The following is a 24,337-nucleotide window of genomic DNA, read 5'->3' on the forward strand; positions in this document are numbered from 1 at the left end:
TGGCTGGTGTGGATGCAGCTGTCCCAGCTCGTACCATGCAGTATTTGGTCCAAGCCATCCCTGGGATGCTGTCCTCCTCCCCTCTTTGGAGCCAGCCCTCCTGCAGGGTTGCAGCAGCCATGTAGAAAGAGCCGGGACCATGTGTGCACTGACGTTTTGTGCTCGCAGGTACATTGTGACCATCTAGCTGGTCGGCAAATTGCTCTGCGTTTCTTGTAGGAGTCGGTGTCCCTTCAGAGACAGGGAGCTGACAGGAGCAGCAGCCAGTGGGTGTCTCCATTTAGGTTTTTTTGTTGTTGTTTTGCAGCTTTAAAATTTGAAGATGGGTTTCAGTCAGGCAGCTGCTCTCAGTCACAGTGTTATTCAAAGTAATTGGCTTTCCATTGACGTTGGGATTTGGAATAGCATCTAAATATTGTTGTCAGCTTCATGCTGATTCCTCTCTACTGAGGTTAAAGTCATTTCACTTACAACCTCAAGCTGGACTTGTGCTTTGCTCCCATGGGAGCTAAAAATAATAATTATTTTAAGACTAGGTTCTTAATCACTTCCTTCTTTTGATGCACTACTTTTGTTTAGCATTTTGTAAGAATGTAATAGAAAATGTGTTAACTATTTGTGTTTTAATTCCACAGCAAACCAACTAAAAAGGCAAGGAGTGTACAAGAATTAATTACAGTTCCTTTCAGGTTTTTTGGTAGAAAAGCATTTGTTCTTGTTATTCTAAGTGAAGGTTATTAGAGTTTTGCTGCTTTGGCAAACCATCCAGTCACACAGAGCTGTGAAGAGATGAACATTAAGCTGACAGATTTCTTAGTCAAAGGCATGTGGGCATTTTGTCAGTGTTGGTGATGCATCAGCATGTTAATCTCCTGTCTCCAAACTGTTAATGTACACATGAAAAACAGAAGAGGTTGTGTTTTAATCTGGGCTTAGAAGGAATGGTAAATCAAGGTACACAATGATTTTGAGGCAGAGCTGGCTGTGTGGTGATGAACACTGTGAAGATGATGAGATGGTTTGCAGAGACGGGGAAAATATTAAACAGATGGAGATCCACTGTCTGCCCTGACCCACAGCAGCTGGATAGCAGTGAGGTAAAATACTTAATTTGGAGATCTCTCCGTAAACTGCAAGTCTTGAAACTTAGAAGTGGGGGTTTGGGAGATGTATTTCAGTGGCATGTGGATGCAGTAGTGTGGAAAAAAATATTAAAAAAATCCAGAAAGGCTTTTCTAGACTTCAATGAGCGTACAGAGTGTGGTTGTACTGAGTGTCTTAGAGCTCAGCTATGGAGAATTACACAAGTACATTAATATTTTTTTTCCCTATTCCTTGCTAATAGTTCACGTGGTTTACTGTTACTTCCAGTCAGTGGAGTCGGTTGCTGCAGCAAGTCTACTTGCCTTAGAGGGAGCCCATGTTATATTTTGTGTACCAGCTTTTGTTTATTCTTTATTTCTTCTCAGGCACCGGAATTCCAAAGGCTGCAGCGGAGCCTTCTAGCATAGCCTAGTGTACACCCTGCAGGGGCAGCTGGGCCAGCACAGGACTCAGAGGCTTGTTGCTTGGCTGCTGTGCATTGTCCTCTTGGTAGAGTAGCTACCTGATCTCTACATCCACTTCCCCGTGCGTACAAAAGCGGAACAGTTTTATTTTTAAGAGGATGAGGAGAAAAAAAAAAGTATATTTTTACTGTTGGCCACCGCTCATTTGATGGTGATTTACCCTATTGCTACAAATGGCATTATACGTAGTAGTAGAATTGAAAGGGCAGAGATGGCTTTTCTTTACCTGTCACTTGGCTGAGGTTTGGCATTTACTTATCTGTCACTGTCACGGTTGTGGGAGTACCTGAGCGGTACCAGCAGTTGTGGTGCTAACAAGGGAGAAGAGTAACGACGAGCCAAATAATTGAAGAAAATGGTAGTTTAATATCCTACTATTGGTAGCTCTGGCATTCTGGCTTCTGTTGTGTAGGCTGTGAGGACTTTTTACTTGTTTATAGTATTACAAGTTTTCTTTAAGAAAGCTGCTATCAGGAGGTTTCCCAGACCAGGTGGGAAACTGGGAATCAGCAGTTCTCCAGCTTCAGGCCTCCCTCTTCGTGGCCTTGGGCAAGCCAAGGGAAGTGCCTGTTGCTTCTGTAGGATGTACTTCCTATTCTCACAGTGATTTTTAGAGCTTAAGTGTAAAACAGGGTCTTTAGAGGAAGAATAATTCAGTTCTTTGAGTTAATTTGTGCTGCATGTGTGATAGCAAATATACGGTGCCCTACCACAGGCCAGTTCTAGTCCATCTTTCCAGTGCCACTGCAATTCATGGTACAGGTCACTCCCCACTGATCAAGTGCTTGGTGATCTTTTCTGAGAGGGCACCGTTGTTGGAGGTGACATTGCTCCTGTTGCTCATTTGTGTGCTCTTCCCTACAGAAAACCTTCACTTTTTGACCTGATGCTTGTAATGTTCCAAGATGAACCTGTTGCCTTTGCATGTGTTACTGTATCAATTGCAGTTGGTGTTGCTGGTCTGCTTCTGGTGTAGCAAGGATGGACAAACAGCATAAGGACACACAAACTTAGGAAGATGTATGGCTAAAACCACAAAAAATGAGAGAGAGAACCTGGGATAGGCACAACAATTATACTTTAATCTGTGGCTTGACATTTACTACATTATGAATATTTCCTACTTCCCCTGCTCTGTCAGTAGTATGGATTCATAAAGGTTGTGTTTATATAGTGCTTACTGGAGTCCCCGTTACTTCTTCCTTTTTCCTTTTGTCCCCTTCCTACCTCCCAAGATTGTTCATACATAAGCCATTTCTCTTTCCAGCCTTCCCTTTCCTTGGAGAAAAATTACTATTTCTAGCCTGTTGGTGATTCTTTGTGCCCAGCTGTGTTTACCAGCATTGTAGAATTGGTGGGTAACTTTTTGTCTTGGGCCAGAACTGGCAATTCAGTCTTCTTTTCCAGTGTTACCAGCCTGGAAAATCAAATGGAACTGTAGAAACAAACTTGTTGACTTTATCCAGTTCCTCAGCAAAATTTAAGCCAAAACTATATGTGGCCAAATATGCAAAAATCTTTCGGCCAGGTTTTGGGCTTAATTTTGAGCAATTTTGTTCTCAGTTGATGGAAGCTCATCAGCTGGCATTTGAGAAGGTGGGATACTGGCAAGGAGGAAAGTGTGGGTGAAATGAGTTTCAGTCCTGCTGAAGATATTTGTGAGCTCAGTTGTGACAGTTGTTAGCAGGCAGATGAGAACTTGAGTCTTGAAAACTAGACTTGTCTCTGACACCTAGGTCAGTATGCTGTGGACAGCATATAGCGAAAGTTGTCACTGGCCAAGCATAGCTCATTGCACTTTTTTTTTAAACTTCTTAGCAGTTTGGCAGTTTTAGGGGGGGTGCTTGTCTTGGAAGGAGTGGGAAGAGAAAAACTGAAAGCAGAATGATTTGTTATCTGTTTTGTTTCAGTGGAAAGCTGGTTTCACCAAAATGGAAAAATTTTAAAGGCTTGAAGCTTCAGTGGAGAGATAAAATCCGTCTCAATAACGCCATCTGGAGGGCATGGTACATGCAGTGTAAGTATTGTGCTTGGTTATGTCACTTGCTATAAAATATTTTCTGAGAGGCATACATTTAAGAAGCAAGGGAATTGAAATTACTGTCTAATGAAAAGCTCAAAAAAATCTGCTTAAGGGCCAGATGTCTCAGAGGCTGGTATGGCAGTGCCCTTGGGTCACTGCTTGCTTAAGAGGCTGCGCTGAGTGGTCCAAGCACAGCCTGAGATCTCCCCATTTCCTGCTGGTTATCTGGAGGGAGCCCTAGCTAGATTTTTTTTTTTTTTTTTTTTTTTGCCACTTGCCACTGAAGTGACAGAGCACTCTGTGGAGCCTGCACACAGTGTTTTGTTCTTGTTTCAGACCTGGAGAAGCGCAAGAATCCAGTGTGCCACTTTGTGACTCCGCTGGATGGCTCTGTTGATGTCGATGAACATCGTCGGCCAGAGGTATGTAAAACCTGAGGAACAGACTAATGAGCTCTAGAGTTTATAACAAGACTTTCTAGTCCGCTAGATGCGAGAGCAGCATAGCAAGTCTTTGCTCTGTTGTCTTTATTAAGAAGGAACCATTAACGTAAAGCAGGCTGAACCCATTTTTGTAAGTTTATCACATTGAGATGATCAAGGTGCAACTGGAAGGACATTTGTTATCTATGTAACTTATGCCTACGTTCTAGTTTAGTGAAACCTAAGTCATAGAAGTGCAATTTGAATGGTTAAGATTTTGACAGCCACTGCTGCCTTCTGGCTGGAGATTGCTGAAGTCAGTGGGAAAACAGTGTGACGACTGTTTTCAGGATTGCATCCAAGTGACCTTGTGAGAATTTTCTGTATTTTATTTAATTGATGAGATGTGGTTTCAAGACAACAAGCAATTTCTTTTTCTCTGTCAAGGTAACTTCACAAAAAAAAGTGAATATGGCTTTGGGCACTTTAATTTTTGTGCTTTTTTAAAACATAAATGAAAACTAATGTCAGCCCACTGGCTCCTTGCAGAAAACCAGTGAGGCCCTTGATGTAGCAATATGTGACACTCCGTACTGCATAACTCTAAAATAATTTATAACTCAGAGGAGTTCCAGATGAGTTTGTGGAACTGTCTCAGGGCTTTGAAAGAACAGTGTTGTTTGTGTTGAAAGATGACCCTCGAACACAAGAAAGTTGTGTTATGGCTCTCATGAGTCTGCTGTCCCCAACTTACACACTGCTATCCATGATACATAAGACCCACATTGTTCTGATCCTTTTGTTGCTATTAGTATGTGGCCTGCAAGGGCACGCTTCTCCCTCAGCTGGACATCAGATTTCTGTTGATTTGTGTCATTCTTAACAGCGTGTGTGTGTGCATGTTCATGTAACCTTGTGAAATTCTCTTTGCCCATCTTCTGCAGAAGAGGCAATTGCATGCTTTATACATTATATTCAGTGAATTAATTTTAAGGGCTTCCCCCCCACCCCCCATTTTTTTAACTATTGGTTATGGTTGAGCTGATGTGTGAGATGCTGACAGTGCAGTCAGACATCAGCTCTTGTTTGTTGTGGGAAAGATGAGGTTAGTACTGTCAGATTTTCTCCGTGATTGCTGAACTCTGGGACAGTGCGGGCTGCTGATACGTGAGCTCAAACAGAATTAGCGTGCTTTCTTTTGCATTTTTTATGCCTGAATATTTGCTTGGGAATTTATTGAACATTCAGCCATTATGTGATTCTGTGTAACTCATGGTATGTGTTTGTGTTCTCAGGCCATTGCAACATGGAAACGGAGAATTGAAATAGTCATCAGGGAATACCACAAATGGAGAACATACTTCAAGAAAAGGGTCTGTTGGTTTACAGAGTGAAAGTAGCTTACTTGGAACCTGATCAGTATGTTGTTGCTTTTTGAGTTTGATGTCACTTTTGCTAGCATGCAAGAATACTTAAAATGGATGATAAGCTAGTACAGGCATACTCATCTGATCAGTCCCACTTAACTAAAAATTATTGTGCAGGACTAATTGTGCATGATTGGGTCTTATAAATTTTGCAAGATCAGGTCTTCTACTGGCATGTGCGGGACCTATTCTGACTTTAATATCTGTTTTGTTCTCCTTTTGCAGTTACAGAAACATAAAGATGAAGATCTTTCAAGTTTGGTCAGGGTAGGTATTACCACTGATAAGTGGCAACATTTATGCTTGTAGAAGCTGCAATGAGTAACAAAGTTGTAACATGCAGTAGTTTGCATTGATTAAAATCTAAAGCATCTTGCTTAAGCCTTAATTAAGGTTAGGCACCTTAATGTTTTTCTGCACCTTGAAGACCAATGTCAGATTTGTAGCTGAAATTTGATGGAGGAGAATTGAATGTGAAGTGCAGTGGCAGAAGAAATGAGAGTCAGTACTGGGTGCCCAGAAAGATCAAACTCTTTGAGGTTTGGCACATTATTTCAGCTGCTTATGCCTTGCTTGTATAATTGGATCTGTGAAGATGTGTGTGCTACATGTTGCACATCTTCCTGCTGCCTGCAACATGGGCAGTTAATGTGCCATGATCCTAAAAAAGGCAAGACGTTTAAAGGAACATGTGTAAAGGTATCACTAATGAGTATGTCCCATAAAGCCATCAAATCTACTTTGGGCTTATAAAATGATGATCGGAAGCACTGTTCTGATTTTTTAATATTTTTTTATTATTATTTTTGGAGCTAAGCAGAAGTCTGGATCTGTTCCAGTTTCACAGAACTCTCAGCTGTTTTGGCTGTGAGCTCAAATGCACCATCATCATATAGTGGTATAGTTACCACTGCATGTTGGCTCAGCCACAAGAACCTGATGGTGTGTGCTTTTAGCCTGCAGCAAATGCAAGGCAACGCAATTTACCTTAGCCTGTAGTGAAGGATGGGTAAGCCAAGTCACGTTATGTTGTATTTGTCATGGGCTAAAAGTGCCCACAAGAATATCAGCATACTTTGTGCAAAGTCAGATTACAATTACACTTCACTGCATTTCAGAGATTTAGATACACTTCAAGATAGGAGTTGTTTGCTTTGAGTTTTTGCTGTGCACGTTATTTTAAAAACTTTATTCAGACCAAGGGATCATTAAACTGTAGATGCAAAAATAGACATATAATCAATGAAACTGGAAAGTGTTGATGAAGTTATTAAGTTATTTTGTCTTGTGTCCTTCTACTCAACACCTGCTTTTTGGGCAAAAAACTTTACCAGAGGGGTGTGTTATTCTACTGAAGTTTTCTGTTGTTGCCCAGATCAGTGAGCTGAAGTTGTTGGTGTGTTAAAAGTACCACTGATCTGCTTCAGGCCATTTGCATGGCTCCTAAAGGAGAGGTTTTTTTCTCTAAAAATGTGAAAAATGAAGACTGTTTTTATCTATCTGTACCAGACTGCTTTAGCGTTGTCTAGGCAGCCTGACTTTTCTTCCTTTGCTTTGGCAGGATGATGATGTGGTTCTCTGGCAAAAAAGAAGGTATGACAGAGAAACCCCTGTCCCTATGGAGGAAGGAAGCCTTTTGGATGCAGATATGCTTATATCGGAGTTCACCGACACCCTGTTCTCCACACTGTCTTCACATCAGCTGGTTTCCTGGCCAAATTCCAGGGACATAGGTATTTGTTGGCTGTTAGCTATGTTGCAGTGGGAACCTCTAGGAGAGGTCTGCTTTGTTGCTTTGCTGCTTTTCTAATCGTGCCTAAGAAATTTATCTTACTTTGCTGTTAGAGATCAAAGTAGGTCAGAGGGTGTAGCTGTCTTATGCTTTATAGTTTATGGAATCCCAGTTATTCATCCAAATTTAATTTCTGTCTTAGCTTCTTATGTGCTGCTCCTAGCATTGTCCTCTAATGTTGCTCTGAATAAATCTGTAATGAGTGGTATTTAACTTTATCAGTGGTGAAGGCATTATTATTTATCTCAAAGTATATATCTCTGTGTGTGTATTTTTGCGGAAGTGCATATATATTTTTCTTTGGATATGTCCCTTAGAACAAGTGCAAGTCGCATCTCCTGTAAAAACAGTCCCAAGAGCTGTACAGTTCTGTCAGATGCTCTCTGACTGAAGGCTGTGACTGTCTAATGGGACAGCAGACATTCACTATGCATCATCGTTGCTGCATGGGTGTCTAAGCTATCTGAGCAACTCCAGAGGAACTGTGCTTTATATGAAGTGTACTTGAGGAAAAATGAAATGGATCCTAGTTTATTTTAAAAGACTGTACTATGAGCTGTGGTGGTTCAGGTTGTGCTTCCCAGCAAGTTTATGTATTGTGCAGCAGGGGCAGGACAGGAGGTTTGGGAGTAGGAGGCATCCAAGCTTGGCAATCCCCCATTAGTTAGAGCCTTCGGGTTTCACCTCTTCCATTTTCCTAGTTGAAAGTTTCATTCCCCAGTGACTTTGGTTTCAGAACTGTGCTGTAGTTTCTGAAGAAAAGCAGATGCTCAGTTCATTTCGGCAGCAATTTTTGTGCAAACATCCTGGCCAGGCCTGGCTGTGGAGTGTGTGTTGGTGTTCTAGCCAGATGCTATATTCCTACTGCTGTTACTGTGCAAATGATGTGAAGCTAATCTAATCTGTCTCCTGAATTTTGCAGCACACTTAGGAAATGCTGACATGATTCAACCAGGGCTTATTCCTCTCCAGCCAAATTTTGATTTTATGGATACTTTTGAGTCTTTTCAGGGTAAGAATCATATGTATAGTCAATTAATTTCTTTAGAATTGCAGTGATTTATGAACTAGCTTTTAACAGAAGATGAAATGTTGCAGATACCTACTCTCTTTAGAAGGCAGGAGATTTGAGTGAATGGTGAATAACACTCGATACACGTTTTCAGTGTTCATTATTTCAAGCAGATGCATATGTGGGTAGGCTCCCTTGTTACTGTGACCCCAGTCCTTTTCTTAATTGGGTTTGAGAGTCACTTAAGGATTCCAACGTTTGACCCATATTGTTAATTTGCCTTTCAAAAGAATTAGCATTTAGACCTTAAGTCATTGAGTGATTAAAGGTAGAACATCAGACTTGGACAGGGGAGCTCACAGAATGACTAAGGTTTTCCCATTTAACGCTTTGTTTACCGTGGAATGTTTTCTGGAACTCTCAAGAATTACATATGACATTAAACTACTACTGACAACTCTGATGGTTACGGATCTTCATGGAAGTCAAAAGTCACATGTGAGTTTGCTGGGCCTGTACGCAGTCTGCATCAGATAACTGGTTTTTGTGGGACTGTGTTGAGAATTTGCTCTTGGCTATCCGCATGTAGGTGAACCTTAAACAGTGGACTGAGTTTTGTATTGTCCTCAGCTTGCATGAAAGTTGAAGTCTTCCCTGAAGAAATCAGTTCCTCTGGAAGGCAACAATTCATTGCTCAGTCAGCAACAGTTGTATGAAGCAAAAATCTTGTGGGTTCATTATTTGTTAAATAATATTGATATTCCTGTGAATTTTAGTATCTAGAAATGCTGTACCTTGAGTATGAAAAGTAGAAAATTAATAGGTGACTTTTCATATTTCAGATATATTCATGCCCAGTCGTTCCAGTAATTATTTTCCTTCTGTGTCTGCTGTCAGCTCAGCTACAACAGACAGCAGCAGCCATTCTTCCCAGGTAAGAGGGTTCTTGGTGTTTGAAACATCCTCATCTCAGACACGTGCGTCCTATGAAGACTCTCTGACACGAGCTCTGTCCTTCTCAGAAGGAGTTCAGACAGGAGTTTGAGGGGTCACATCTGAATCTTTAATATTTTTCTTTTCTGTCAGTCTCCTGTCCTGCCGTCGGGTTCCTTGCCCAACACACTTCCAGCAGGGAACATCAGTGATGGACTAATTGCTTCCTCAGTACCTGCTCCTGTCATTCCCGATGTTGGCACTGACCAGTGTTCCAGCATTAGAAGTGGGGGATCTTTCATCCAGTCAGCGGACTTTACTCCCAGCTCGTCTCTCAGTGGGCCACAGACTTTCATGCCAGTGTTTCAGACGCCCTTGCCACTGCTTCAACCTGCCACACAACAGCACCAGTCCCCGATGCCTGCAGTGCCTCTGAATTCGAGCTTAAGTTCTCCACCAGCTGCGTTTGCTGCACCAGAAACCCAAAAGTTTGGCCTCTGTGAATCTACGGTTATCACCCACACAGCTTCTGCCACGTTGACCCACAACGCCCCTGCCACCACCTTCAGCCGGAGCCAGAACCTTGTCCTGGCCACGCAGCAGCCGGGTGCAGGAGTGCCCTGTAACCTGGCTTTCCAGACTGCTGTCCTGCAGGGGCAGCCCCGGCCCCAGCTGCAGTCCCAACTGACATTTGCACTCCCCAAAGCTGTTCCTCTGGCCACTGCTGGGACAAGGCCCAAACAGTCACAAAAAATAGTGCCTGCTCCGAAGCCTGAAACAGTGTCCTTATTGTTAAAGAATGCCTTCATCACCCCAGGTGAGAAGCGCTGGTGGGGTGATGTTTTTCTTTTCTGAGTAGGACTAGCAGGAGGGAGAGACCTTCTTGCTTTTCTTGGTTTACATAATAAGTAAAAATAGAGCTTCCTGAGGGTGTCCAAGGAACCCCTGAATCCACTGTGGCGTGGCTATGCCGTTCAACGGGATGCTGTAGACTGCTGCAAGGATTGGAAGCAGTTCGGTTGTCAGTGCGAAAGGGGGTGCCTCCTTGTAAAATTTGTGCTGGGCTGTATAGATGCATCAGCACATGGGATAACTAGAGCTCTCTGCTCCTACCCTATAGAAACTTTGAGTTTGATGTTTAATGCTGTTCCGATTTACTCTGCCCCTCAGAGCATTCAATCACAGTAGAGTAGGAAATGGTAAGGAGATAGCATGGGATGGAGACTGGCAGAATTGCCCTTGTCGTTGACTCCCTGGACAAGTCACTACGCCTGCCTGTGCATTGTCGCACTCTGTAATACCAGGGTACTGGTGTACATCCTTGGGTAATGCTTTGGATGTATTTTGATGTTTGACTTGGGTGTGCCTGAAACTCTTCCAGACAGAAACTACTGTGTTGGCTACAGAGCACCTGTTGAAGTGAACCACTGCACTGGTCCGGATGGAAGTGTGGCTCTCATCTACCATCAGTGCTCCCTAGCAAGACCAGGGTGATGAGAATCAGTCCTTCCAGTGGAGAAGGACTAAGAACCAGGTGGGGAGAGCTGGAGATCATTGTCTCAAGGAATCTTCAGACTTGGGATGCTTCAAGAGCACATGGTTTTCAGTTCAGAATATGAGTTGCTAACTCATATGCAGGGACCTCCACATTGGATGTGATTTGGAGCCATTGGCACTGCACAAGGCTAAGAACAGCAAGCGTGAGCAGAGTTCTGCTTGCAGTGTTCCATGTGGGAAAGCTCAAGGCTAGAGCAGGACGGGCGGTATGCTTTTTCTAGGGGTTATTGCACGCTGTTTTTAGACTTGTGCTGGCTGGACACCAAGTGACTTCAGCTACCTGAAATGTGCAACAAGAATTCGGAATTCAAGAAGAACCCTGCCTGGAGGAGTATTGTTAAAGAGGCTTTATGAAGGAGTAGGTGTGTCTGCCAGGGCCTCGCATTGTGGTTACCCACCACTAGAAGGGAAAAAAAATAATTAAAATAAATCATCACTGCTCAGGAGTAGAACAGACCCAGGGATCTAATTCTGGCATGTCACTGGGAACAGGTTGGTCTGTGATTAATAGCACTAGGGTGTTAATGGCAGCATTTCTGTCCATAGTGTATTATAAAATGAGAGTCCGTGTACCTTCAGCAGTCATGACATGCATTTCTTATTTAGTAAAGCGTTGTAGGCAACTCTTTATTTTCAGAAAGCCTTTGCTCCTAGCTTTCTTAGTGTTTTCTCGGTTGTTCCTCACCCCATATATCACTTTCCCAATGCTTCATCAGTTACCTCTAGACTATTGCAACAAATGGCTTTGTTTCTCATCTAAATTTAAAGTTGTTTCTGTTTTTCATTCCTAGTAGTGGCACGTGTTCAGTGCTCTTAAACTACTGGGACACTCAGAGATCAAATCCACAATCTTGTGTAAAGACCGGAACTTTATTTTTGACAATAGAATAAACAGCAGTACTTGTAACTGAGGCATTTATGCTTGTCACTTGTTCAGGACAAACAAATTGCCTCTTGACTATAAAGCAAATTGTATTATAACCTGTGTTAGCAAGGGATGTATAACATTTACTGCCCCGTGGTATAAGGACTGAAAAATCAGCACAGATTGTCTCATCCAGGTGCAAGACTTCACATGGGAAAGAACTCTGCTATCACCACTTCACAATAAATGTTCTGATTCTGAAAGTCTGCAAAAGGTGCATTTGTAGGGTGGAAACATGAAAAATGTAAAAGAGCATCTAAATATGTGCTGATTGTTACAGTTACCCAAATCTGGAACTCAGAAATACCATGTTTGTATTTGTACCATGTTGTAAGCACCATTAATGCACTGGTAAGAGTAGGCTCTTCAGCTCAACAGAGATGTCGTAAGTCCGGCTGAACATCAGTGAACAGTGGAAGGGCTGTGATTCCAGCTTTATATGCGGGAATGCTCAGACAGAGAATGAACTCCCTGTATCAGAGTGACAGTGCTCTCTGCCAGATATACCCACGCAAGGGTGGGCTGACACAAGGTTTGTGCAATCCACAGGCCTTTCTGATAAAGATTATACAGAAACTTTGGTTGATCCAAAACTCAGTTGCTAGTCACAGATGATGCTGTAGGGGAGAGGACATTCGATATCCTGCGCTGTCTCCCTGTTCTGCTGTGTGTCCCCTTCAATATCCTGATGCTAAACTGCAGAGGGGTACATTGGCAGTGCCTGAGCCATTGTGACACTTTTCATACGTCATGACTTTATTAGTACAAAGGAGAATCGAAGCCAATACAGGCTAGAATGAAACTGAGTAAGTTTAGTTTAGCTTTCTCAAAACAGCTGTGTCTTTGCATGATTCTTCTCTTAGTAGCAATATAGGATGGTTAATCATGTTCTCTCTAAAGCCTGGGCAACAACAATGTCAGTTTTAGTGCCATGTTATTAACTGTACATCTGCATTGGTTAAATTGAGATCTTAACACATTTATGTTAGACTTCAATGCTTTAGTGGTGAAGAAGCTTTAGAGCAAGGATCCTGATTCCTGTCGTGGAGGCAAGTCTTCTGTACAGACTTTTTTTTGAGATTTTTTTTTTTTTTTTGTAACTTTGTGGAGACAACTGGTGCTATTCACAATTATCTCTAGCTGTCTAACAGTGCAGAACTCCTGGTTCTTTAGCCTATTTTCTGGAACTTTAGTGCTGATTCCCAATCACATTTGGTTGTCTTGTGCTTGTGTGTCATGTAAAGCAGCTGTAAAATCAAACCAGGTAGTGAAAAAAGCTAGTAGAGTGATGAGGAAAATAATTTCATATACATATACAAGGAAGCTGAAGTACTGAATATGCATCCTTTACTTGGTTTCTGTCATTGACCCTTTCTGGGTCAGCAGAGGAAGCCTGAGATCTAAGAAGTATGGATGGGAGAGGAGAGGTGAAGGTGATCCTCCTTCTGTCAAACCCAGCTCTCTGATAGAATGAAGACGCTTTGCACCTCCCTAATTTACTAGGTACCTCTGTAATTTCACCTTGTGACAGTGATGCTGGAAGCCTCAGCAGTAACTGGTGTGTTAAAGAGTCCTTTGTACTGGATTAATGGGATTGAGATCAGAAAACCGGTGGCACTTTGTATTGCAATGATAGTACCAAATAGGTGCCCATTAATCCATTCCCGTGTTTAATGAAAAGTTATTATATACAAAATAATCTCCAGCTTTTTTTTGTGTCTCATTAACTATTCTAACTGAATTGTGTTCTTCAGCTGCCTTTCAGGGACAGTCCAGAGCTGTGATTGTAACTCCAGCACCTTTAAAAAGAGAGGGGATTTTGACGCCAGCCACGTCTCAGTCTGATGTTGCAATTGCACCAGCTGGAATTGTCAGAGTAAGGAGAAGGAAAAAAAAATATATTTGTTTTCTAGGCCTGTTATTTTTAAGTAGTTAGAGCCGTAATGTGCTCAGGAGGGTAACCGGTCCACTAAATCTCACCTGTTACCCAGCGTATGCATTTGTGCATTCAGCATTATGTTTGCTTGGTTTTAGCTTAGCTACTTTATGGGCCTGGAAGCATTATCTAGTCTTCACAGACTCTGTTGCACAACAGTAAGATTGCAAAGAGGCATGTATACACAGTACTATGGATGGGGATGGTTTGTGCTTTTTCTTAATTGTGCAGAAGCTATAAGGAACCCAGGATGCTCACCTTTCCATTTACACATTGGAAGGCGTGCCTTGAGTATATGAGTGGGTTTCCCAATATGTTGTATGCAGGAAGATGGAAATAGATTTTAGTATATTATGCTGTTAATGTGTTGTAATACTGCTTTAAGTTATGAAAGGATGCTGGTCTCCTGCCAGAAGTCTGACTTCAGTGACTGCCAATTCCTTATATATTAGCCCTTGTTTCGTGTCATCAGATTGTTAATCATGTGTTAATTTGCTACTTTTAGTGAAAGGCAAGGTAACAAATATCTCTCTCTCTTTCTCTCTCTCCCCCCTCCTTTCTCCCATCCCTTCTCTTCCTCTGCCCTTCTTCCTGCTCTCTTTTTTCTTTCTCTGTTTTTCTCTGTGCTATTTCTATGCTGTTCCCAGGCTCCCGGGGTGACGGAGTTCCGTAGTAACATTGTGGTTGGTCCAGCACAGCGAGCACCAAGTAGTCAACAAACCCAGTCCACAGTCTCACATCTCTTCTCTCCTAGTGTAGTCCAGGATGCACTGGTGAAAGGAGAGCAAATCTCTTCCCACAGTAGCAGTTCACAAGTTCCCTCACCTACACCTAGTAAGTTAGAAAGCTGCAAGCATTCTCTCTCCCCTACACATGTTAAGTGTGTTCCCATTCATTAGGCAGGGTGTAAATTGGTCTTGAGGATCCCTGGATAATTTTTGAAGGAAAAGCATTTTAGGCCCTTCTGCCCTGCAGCTTCAGTTGCATCCAGTTGTGTACCATTTTTGTCTTAAACTACTGTGCAGCGTTCCCACAAACTGCGAGTTTGTGCTTCCTCTGAGTGGCTCCTTTCTAAAAAGATGTACTGTCATAGTCACCAAGAAATTCAGCCCGTTTGAAAAGGCATCTGTGTAGAAAGTGCTGAATAGGTTTGTTGTTCAGTATCGTAACTATAATTTTGGTTGGAAGATCTCAGACACAGTCCTTGTTAACCGTAGGTAAGTGCAAAGACTTCTTTTGCATGCGTGTTGGTAGAGCAGTATCTGGGCTGGTTCTAGAGACGTGCTGGTTTTGCTGGTAAATGGCTTGTAAGAGTTACCATTGTGTCCCAGGCCATTAGAGCGTGAAGTGGGGGAGTCTAGCAGGATGATGGAATTGCAGCCTCCACGTTCAACATGCCTTTGCTGAAGTGCGCACGTGTGTGAAAGGAGTATTACATATTGTTGCTATTTGGGATGTATTAGCCTTGTGCCATGACATACTAAGCTTTCCCAGCAACTGACGTTTTCTAGCTTGTGGTTGCTGCATCAATGAATTTGGTTGCCAACTGCATTTCAGTTCAATTCTGAATAGAAACTTCTCAGCAGTGACTTTTGCTACGGAAAGTTGCTAACGTGACTTGTCTTTCTTCCTTTATGAAGGCCGAGACTGTCAGAATTCAGGCCAAGCTTCCCCCTGCACCTCTGAGCAGAGCCCCAGTCCACAGTCTCCCCAGAACAGCTGCTCAGGAAAACCTGCCACGGACCCTAATATGGCTGCATTAAAGGTGTGTGCCCTTTCCTTTGAGGTGCTTTTCTTCTTTTCTTCGTAGCTACTTGTTTGACCTGTTGTCTGAGCATGGACTAGAAAGTTAAGCTGTGCTTCAGGAACAGCGGCGTATTTGTGGGCTTAGCTTGCGCTGCATCTGTGCTGCTCTGTTCAATTCAAAATGTCAGACTTTAATAATTACTCTGCTTCTCAGGCGGGTGTCATCAGAGGGGCCAGGCCTAACCGCACCTCTGCAGGTCCTTATGGTCATGACAGCAGTTCCTGCTGTGGCTCAACAGGAGCATTACGACAGGCCTCAGTTTACTTGGTGAAAGGTTTCAGGCTTAGTTTTCTAAACCATGGCTTTTTGCCATTGTTCTGTTGGGGCTCTTCAGTCTGCAGGGCTCTGGCCATCGCTGGAGGGGGAGTTCTTGACCTGCTGAGTTACTTGCATGTCTCCAGTGATGCTATGCTGCTCCACAGAGAAGCAGCTCCACAGACTCTACAAGTTACAGCTGTAAAACACTTCGAGAATTATTGGGGTAAGAACTCGGCGGTCTAGAGATAGCATCTGAGCAACCTGGTCTGGTGGAAGGTGTCCCTGCCCACGACAGGGGGGTCAGAACTAGATGATCTTTAAGGTCCCTTCCAACCCAAACCATTCTATGATTCTGTGATCAGAAAGCTGGCTGTACCTTGTACACAAGCTGACCTTGTCAGAACACTTTCTGTGATCGTGTGAGAAACCTCTCCACAAAAAAGCAGCCACTGCAGGACAATCAGCTGTAACCCTCTCGTTCATTCTGTTGTGAAAGGGAGTGTTACTTCACCATTTTGCAAGTGCCAACCCCTTTTTGGCTTCTCTGTATATACCCTATGAGGTGATGTCAGCTTGATCACTACTCCCAGGGCAGAAAGGTAAGTTTAAACACCTGTAGCCTGTGATTGCACTCAGTTCTAGTTCTGTTGTAGAGGAGAATCAGCGCTGCCGCTTCCTGAGCATGCCACAAGTTACTCATAAAAGTTTGCAGTTATTTGCTTGGCATAAATGCTTGCAATCAGTAGTTGCAGCCTGTTCTTGCTGCTAGAAGCAAGTTAACAAAAGAACAGATTATTAGGACTGGCCATGGGTGGGAAAGTGGCCACTAGATGGAGGAGTGTTCTTAAAAGTAAGGACAGTGCGATGAGATGGGCATAATAGCCGTTTAAATTCACCTGCTTTGACTGGAATTGCTTTGGATGTGTACCGTCAGTAACTCTTCTGTAAGACAAGAGAAACAGTGATGTTTGCCAGTCTCTGGATGTACGTTCTTTTGTTCCTCTGCATCGTTAGTTAGACTAAACAGTTCTGTGTTACTGGGTAATGTTGGTTTTTTCAGTTTGGCAAAGCATAGAGGGCACAGGGGATCTCAGTCCTGCTCTTCAACCTGCATTTTCTGTGGTTTTGGGCAGCCACTTCACTGCTTTACTATGTTGTTTTCCTCCATTATAAAATGCGGTAATGGTGAGCTACCACTGGAAAGCCTAGGTCTGCCAAGAATGCTTTCTCAAAGTGCAAACTCTTTATTTTTTTCCCCAAGAATTTTGGCGAAAACAACTAATAAGTTTTTAATGCTGCAAATGAAAATGTAATTCATGACAAAGCCTTTATCCTCAGGGTTGGCTAGAGTTGTAGATTCTTTTTTTGTTTTTGCCAGACTGCCTGTTACATCAGTAGATGTTATCTATACATTAAGAATAAATGATACAGATGGTTTTATACTTAAAGGCTTCAGTAAGATCCTAAATAATTACATGCTTCAAAAACTGGAATTTGATTTCAGAGAAGGAAATTTTATAACTGTCTTAAATAGGAATTTTTACTTTACAAAGAAAACCTGCAAGGTTTGGAATTGAATTTAATACACTGGATGCTTCTTTTTAATAACTTAAATCATTCTTTGCAGTTTTATAGTCATGTGGCTTTGACTGGGAAGACTATGAATGCCACAATTCAAAAATTACACTGTGAATTTGAGTAGCTGAAATAGTCATAGCAGTAGAATGGTAAAGGAGAACAGCATAGACTGAGCTAATTTTATTTATGCAGAATCGAAGAATGAAGCATATTTCAGAACAAAAACGAAGGTATAATATCAAGATTGGTTTCAGCACTCTGAACAGCTTGGTTTCAGCCAACTCCAAATTGGTAAGTAATTTGCTAGCAGTAACAGTTTAATAAGGAATATAAGAAAAAGCCGTTCTAAAAAGATTTGTTAATAGATTTAATCTCTTCACTGTTGACTGAGAACGCCAGTCAGTCAGTCAGTGAAGATATATGAACTGAGGGACTTGGAAAGGGAATGGTGATAAATCCATGGCTTACAGTCAAGAGAGTGCGTGAAAGTGCTTCAACTTTTGGACACTGTTGTTCTGATGCAGCTTCAAACATTGCACAAGTCTTGTCTGATGGGATGCTGCAGCTTTAAAGCCAACCGGGAAAAAAGCAAAACAGATCTTTGTAATCCTTGCTCTAGGGACCCCAGTAATGAACATTTTTGTTACACTTGCAGCATAAGATGACTTTGCATTTACTGTTATGTCATCTTTCTTATGCCATACTGGCTTTTTATACCCATTCTGGATGGCTTCTGGTCCCCATAGCTGGACTTAAAAAAGCTGTGGTCCAGCCAGTATTTGTAAGCTTATTCTGCCTGAACCATGAGCCAGCTGGAAGCCGGAGGGATGCTGCTGGTACAGTGCTGGGCCTAGCTTAATATACCTTGATGTTTGACCCGAGCTAATATACCCACCTGTGAGCACAACTTGTTAGCTTAGGCTTCGTGCCTTGCTAACCACAGCTGTGCTGCGTTTGGTCAGCTGAGAGCATGGCAGAGCAACCTTGTGTGCCTGCAGGTACTGTTGAAACACGTCAGTGAGCCAAGGGAGGAACAAAAAAGACCAGTGAAATTTCTAAAACTTTCTCCACTGATGAGAACTTTACCTCCCAGGAGGAGTCAAGAGCCTGGCCAGTTCAGATGATTTTGAAAATCCCTGTAGGAACCTTTACATTTAGCATCACCCTGCTGCCTTTAAGAATTTGGCTGTGTGCCCACAGCCTTGCAAATGTTCTCAGGGCTTTCCCTGCACACACACACACACCGCCCCCCGTCTTTTGTGCATAGATTTAGAGAGAAAAGAAATCTCAACTGACCTCTCATTGTCAAATGACTTTATCCAAATTAAGAACGTATTCTGGCTACACTGGTTAACTTAATTCACTAAATTGAAATCAAATTAATTGAAACAGACTTGTCTGCACAACAAAATTCTGAATGTCCTTTAAATCCTTTAAATTTGAAACATGGAAAATATGAAAGCTTACTATGGAGCATGTTGATTTGTTTACATGATTTATATCATTTTATACATTTAGGCCATCAGTTGTCAGAATTTCACTTACTGACTTGGATAGCCTATGTGAAGGGTAATCAGTTTTGAAAACTCAGCTTTAGTAAAATGTTGGATTAACTTATTTCTCATATACAGGGTTTTTTAATTTGTTCCTCAAAACTAAAGAGTAGTTAAAAAAAGATCTGAGACATTGTTTCTATCTTCTTTGGTGATAGCTAGGCTGTGTTACCTTCTGTTTAATAACTTCAGGTTTTCCAAACTGAACAATCTATATTGCCAGCTTCAAACAATGCTTCTAACAGCATTATAAATCTATCGGCAGATGTAGCACATCCTTCAGTACTTAAGTAAGAATTGCAAATATTTTTAAGAGTGTAGGTAATGAAATAAAAAAATCTTAAATTACTAGAATGCTTCTTTCAACAAATTAGCAAAAATGTAATTTGAAAGAAAACAACCGCTGCAACCACATTTCTCTGTAGCAGTGTGCTAACAGAAGTCAGAGAAATGAAGTTTAGTATTATCTTAAATGTTTCACTCTGCCTATCTGTGTGCTTTATCTGCTTTGGCACACAGCAAAGGAAACTTAAGCAAAGGTGCTGAAATGCTTTTCTGGGTGTTACAGCAAGTTAGGGGCAAACTCATCAGTTTAGCTTTGTTCCAGAAAGTGAGCTCTATGTTTGTGTTTGGTCTAGATCAGCCATGCAATCACGCTCCAGAAAACAGTAGAATATATCTCTAAACTACAGCAGGAAAGAACACAGATTCAAGAGGAATCCAGGCGCCTTCGGGAAGAAATCGAGGAGCTAAACGCTACCATCATGTGAGATTTGGGGAGTTTTCTGTAATGAAGCAAAGCAGCTTGAATGTTGCTTTGGCTAACAACAGGGAATATTTGTCTCAGGTGTCATGCCAAACGACAGATGGGTATTGAACGGTAGTAGAGTTGCTACCAACTGCCAAACAAAAAGCATGGTTGCTGTGGGATGGGGTTGGTAGTCAACCATGTGGATTCAGCAAGCTCTGAGCATGAATGCACAACATCAGGTCAGTTAGAATAATTCTGAGAAGCAGCCAGTGATGACTTTTTTTTAAAGCTATGCTCACTGGGTGATCAAACACTTACTCTTCTTGATGGCTTTGCTGCAGTTTTCTTTCCAAATGCAGTCGATTTTTGTAGGAAAATATAGCTGAGTGCATATGACACAGGACTTGGAATGAAGGAGCTTGCTGCTAGCTGAACATAGCTCTGATATGTCACTTCACCTTCCTGGTGCCTCAGTTTCCTTTGGGGGTTTACAGTAGTTAGGCACTATGGCAAAGCATGCTGAGAACCCCAGTGGTTTTTCTTTCATCTACAGAAGTATTAGGCTGAGGCTTTATGTTAGACTTATCAGCAAATCAAAATATTTTTATTTTTCTTTAAAGGGTTGATGACATTTCTTTGGTTTTATTTTAGATTGATCTGTTTCTTAAGACTCTCTGTGCCTTTTTCCTTTGTAACATTGCTCAGGAGTAACTGTAAATTTTTCCTTGGCTCCTGGTGGGCCTAATTGGATGTCAAAGCCTACTTTGTTCTATGTTATACTTTGTTTTCAGTTTTGTTGCTTGTAATAAGAAGTGTGTAGCAACTGGAGGCATTGCTGTGCTGCAAAATTGATGGGAAAACAGTATGTATTCCTGGCTATGTTACATTTGGGGGGGGGGGAGGTGGGGGGGTCATGTGCTGGGAAGCCAACTCAGTCAGGGTTACACACTTTTCTTTCGCTATAACTTAGTCTGGAAAAGAAGTGTGTCTTTTCTGGCGGGGCTTCTGACCTTAGAACATCTTCTTCTCAGTTCTTGTCAACAGCAGCTCCCTGCTACCGGCATTCCCATAACACCACAAAGATTTGACCACATGAGGAGGATGTTTGATGAGTATGTGAGAAGCAGGACCCTGCAGAACTGGAAGTTTTGGATTGTATCCTTTTGTATCAACTTGCTGAATTGAGATTTGGTACTAACATATTTAGACCCAAGAGTTCTGGATTCCGATGCTGTGACTTTAAGCCGGGTTATTCAGATAACATATGTTTTCAGTTTTCATTCCCATCTGTATGTAGATATGAATCCTTGCCCTATAGGTGGTCATGGGGCAGAGCTTGTTCACCTTAAAGCATGGAAGGTAACTTGAAAGTAAAATGCAATGCAAAGGCAAGGTTTTCTTGGTGGGTTATTGTGCTGCAAGAAATGTTTAATGATCTGCTTCTGTAACGGTAGCTCTTATAATCTTGGGAAAATGGAACAGAGAATAACATTTTGGCAGAAAAAAATTATTACAAACAATTGCTGAAGCTGTTGCAGTTTTAAAGATTTGCAAGTTTCTCTTTTTTTCCCCTCTTGTATTTTCTTCTTTCTTTTTTAGTTTTCTGTTTGTCTTTTGTTACAACAGCAAAACAACTTAGTTTCTCTTTGCTTCTCTGATGCTAGCAGCTATGTTTGTAAGTGAATCATCATGCAGGGGGTTGAAAGACGCAAACAGAATGAAACCAAATTAGCTGTGTTTGTTCTGAGCTGTATAGACTTAACTAGTTTGGATCAAACATTATTAGCTTGAGTCAGTTCAGGGATATTAGTAGTCAGCAATGAGAAGTAGTGTTAAACTTCCCTTTTCCCATTAAACTTCATATGTTCATATGCATATTTATTTATTTATTAAAATATGTATTTATTTGCACTTTATATTTTGTATGTCTGTGTTCTGTGCTGGCTATTTCCCTCTAACTACCTGGATTGTATGAGTATATATGTGCCTGCTTGTGGACGCATGAAGTACAGCATTTTTAATACTTTGATAAGTGAAAATGCTTTATTTGTTGTTTCCTGGTTTATGTTGGCCCTACAAAGACACTCCCCCTTTTAGCATCCTTTTAGGAAACAGTTCTTAGCAAGGTCTCACAGAGTCTCTGATAACTTAGAGCTGGTGTAACTGTGGAACCTGTGGATTCTACAGCACTATTAACTCTGGAACAATTTCAAGTGAATTACAAAAGCAGAAGTCTTTTAAGATAAAAATGAAAATTGTTATTTAAAGACAACTCCAGACAGGCTTGTTGATTGGATAGCGTGATTATTTTGTGCTGCTCCAAGATGTTGAATAGCTTCAGAATTTGGAAGTGAGACACTTCTAGAAAGTGGCAGATGTTATTAGGGATGAAGATGCAATTTTGGGTAACTGAATTTTGTAGTGTTGGGGGAAGGACAAAGGCTTTTGTAGCTGGTGGAAGAGGAGGTTGACAGGCAAAGTAACGTTCCCAAACTTGCCTTCACAAATCAGGATGTAACTGTGATGGAACAGTTGTTATAACAGCTGGATTGAATCCTTAACACATGCTGACATATTTCAGAATGTCTTGCAATAAAAGCTGACAAGGTCCAGGGGTGAGTGCTAATAATAAAAAAAAATCTCCTCCTCATGAAATGACTGTAAGAGGGGGAAGGGCAGTTTTCATTACAAATTTGAAAGTATAGTTTCTGTTGCATATAGGAGGGAAATGAGTAATCTGGTCTTGGGCTACTAGAGATAACCCAAGAATAGAATACTCTTGACTATTAAAATATAGATAGTATCAATAGACTATCAATACTATGTTGTTCTTCCAGTTACTCTGCGAGTCTATAAGGGCATGTAAATCCCTTCAAGAATTCCAGGCAACTGTTAGACCTGTCTTGGTTGTCAGCCACAGTGAGAAAGATGGGGGTGTATGACAATGCTGAGATTGGTCTGGGCCATATTCTCACATGCTGCTGACTGTAGTCAGGAAATCTCATCAGGAGTGACATGGTAAAACCTCAGATTCTGAGCCTTCAGATGAGCTTTATCATCCAACCAGCTTCTGAAATAAATGTACTTGTAAGCTGGAATCTACTTCGTGAATTAATGTGGCAACATTATAACAAACTGTTTTGAGTTCAGATATTCCAGGAAAGCTCATCTGAAGACCTGGGAGCTGGGGCCAACTGAGGCTTGTGGTGGTGCTCTGTACGTTTTCATACACTACAGACTAAGAATTCTGTCTGCTCCTTCTCTGCCGGGAAGGTTATTGCCAACTCCAGGCCCATCCTTCCACTCTGTGACAATAGAGAGCTGAAAGGAAAGCCTGACAGTCCTCAGCTTGCTACTGGTCTGGTCCACATAGATGCAGATCAGCAAGTCTGGTCCTTGGTGCGGGAGTCCTTGCCACACCACTGATCGTCTCTGAGAATATGCTTATGTACTTTGAGGTCTTTGTTTAGCTGCAGTAGCAGAGAACTTGAGTGCTGAAAAATCTGCTTGAGAAATTGGCTGAATGCTTTTACTGCTGGCCTGTGCTGGACTCACTATTGCCAGGCCAGACTCATCAAAGGACTCTACCTCAGATGCATCTGTGGTGTGCTGTGCTAAGTGATATGGTCACACCAAAGCTTCAGTATCCTTTTGCTATGAAAGCATCAGGGTTGTATGAAAAAGGTGGCAATGAAGAAATCGGACGACTTACATGTACATAGAAATGTCAGATACACATGCACTTACAACAGGGCCACAGTGCAGTTGGTTTGTAGGAGATCAGGTGAGTTGTATAGGGATTTTGTAAGAAATAATGAGTATCACTGGGAACTGAGGTTCACTTTTCCTCTGTCTTAGTGTTACAGATTTCAAAAAATAGTTTTTGAAATGTTGCAGTCCCTCTATAGTTGAAGTCCATTTAGAAGGCTGCTGTTGCCTCTGCAGACTGAGCTGTAGTAGCCTTTCCCATGCTTCGAACTCCTCCTTTGTTGTCTCCCTTAACATTTGATGGTTTGCAGTTCAGCATTATTATTAAGCCATTGTTTGAGTCCTTCAATGGGATGGTTTCCACAGCAAGCTTTAAGGATCTGGATCAAACTGCAATGGCCTGGTTGGATCAACACTGTTCTCTTCCTCTTCTGAGGCCAGGCAAGTGAAGTTCTATCCAGCATTTATTCCAGATCATAGGAAGTGAGACATTATATATATACCATTTCTTGAAAGTCACAGGATGACAAACAAAGCACATGATGCTGAATATGACTTCCAGTTCCTTTTTATTATCTCAGTGGAAAAATAAGAACCTCTTTTGACTGTGAAGATGCTTGGTTACATGCTTAACAGTGAACACAAAAAACACCCAAATTGTTGAATGTAGATACTAGAATTTAAACAGTCTCAAGCTGCATTAAAATTTCAAATACTTGAATTGCTGTAAGTTTGGCAGTGTGATTTCTTTCTCGCTATGAAGGAAGACTTCAGAGATTTGTGTTCAGCTTTGAAATGACCTTCTGTTTGGGCATGATTGCTCGAGCTTTTCCCCTTGCAATTCAGCAAGTATTTACATTGATAACTGCTGAGTGGTGCTTTCTTTTGTAGAATTAGTAAGCGTTTTGGCTTGTTTCGTTGAGTTTTTTAAAGTTCTAGATCTCCATTCCTCGTTCCCTGAGCACAGTTCCTGCATGTCTGTTGTTTATTGCCATCACCGTGTGTGGAGGTCTGCATGTTTTGCAGAAGTATTTCCATAATTCTGTCATGTGTAACAGCCTTGCATACTATGCTGCATGGATCTGTT

At 41.8% G+C, this 24,337-nt stretch overlaps 1 protein-coding gene across 3 annotated transcripts in view; it reads left to right on the plus strand.

Annotated features, from left to right (window-relative positions):
• The window catches only part of MLXIP (MLX interacting protein), a 53,564-nt gene that overhangs the window by 23,751 nt on the left and 5,476 nt on the right, over positions 1 to 24,337 (plus strand). The window contains exons 2-16 of one of the 3 annotated variants that reach the window (XM_056330142.1): positions 3,479 to 3,585; positions 3,928 to 4,013; positions 5,309 to 5,386; positions 5,666 to 5,707; positions 7,002 to 7,173; positions 8,155 to 8,244; positions 9,087 to 9,178; positions 9,331 to 9,994; positions 13,414 to 13,535; positions 14,243 to 14,429; positions 15,236 to 15,360; positions 17,431 to 17,529; positions 19,430 to 19,557; positions 20,574 to 20,697; positions 23,562 to 23,691. In XM_056330142.1, the coding sequence (XP_056186117.1) occupies positions 3,479 to 3,585; positions 3,928 to 4,013; positions 5,309 to 5,386; positions 5,666 to 5,707; positions 7,002 to 7,173; positions 8,155 to 8,244; positions 9,087 to 9,178; positions 9,331 to 9,994; positions 13,414 to 13,535; positions 14,243 to 14,429; positions 15,236 to 15,360; positions 17,431 to 17,529; positions 19,430 to 19,557; positions 20,574 to 20,697; positions 23,562 to 23,691 (2,246 nt within the window). Of the gene's footprint in view, positions 1 to 3,478; positions 3,586 to 3,927; positions 4,014 to 5,308; positions 5,387 to 5,665; positions 5,708 to 7,001; positions 7,174 to 8,154; positions 8,245 to 9,086; positions 9,179 to 9,330; positions 9,995 to 13,413; positions 13,536 to 14,242; positions 14,430 to 15,235; positions 15,361 to 17,430; positions 17,530 to 19,429; positions 19,558 to 20,573; positions 20,698 to 23,561; positions 23,692 to 24,337 lie in introns of those variants that run through there. The other 2 variants (XR_008820547.1, XM_056330148.1) reach the window with 2 other exon arrangements.

Source organism: Falco biarmicus, chromosome 1, assembly GCF_023638135.1.
Source record: "Falco biarmicus isolate bFalBia1 chromosome 1, bFalBia1.pri, whole genome shotgun sequence".
NCBI lineage: Eukaryota > Metazoa > Chordata > Aves > Falconiformes > Falconidae > Falco > Falco biarmicus.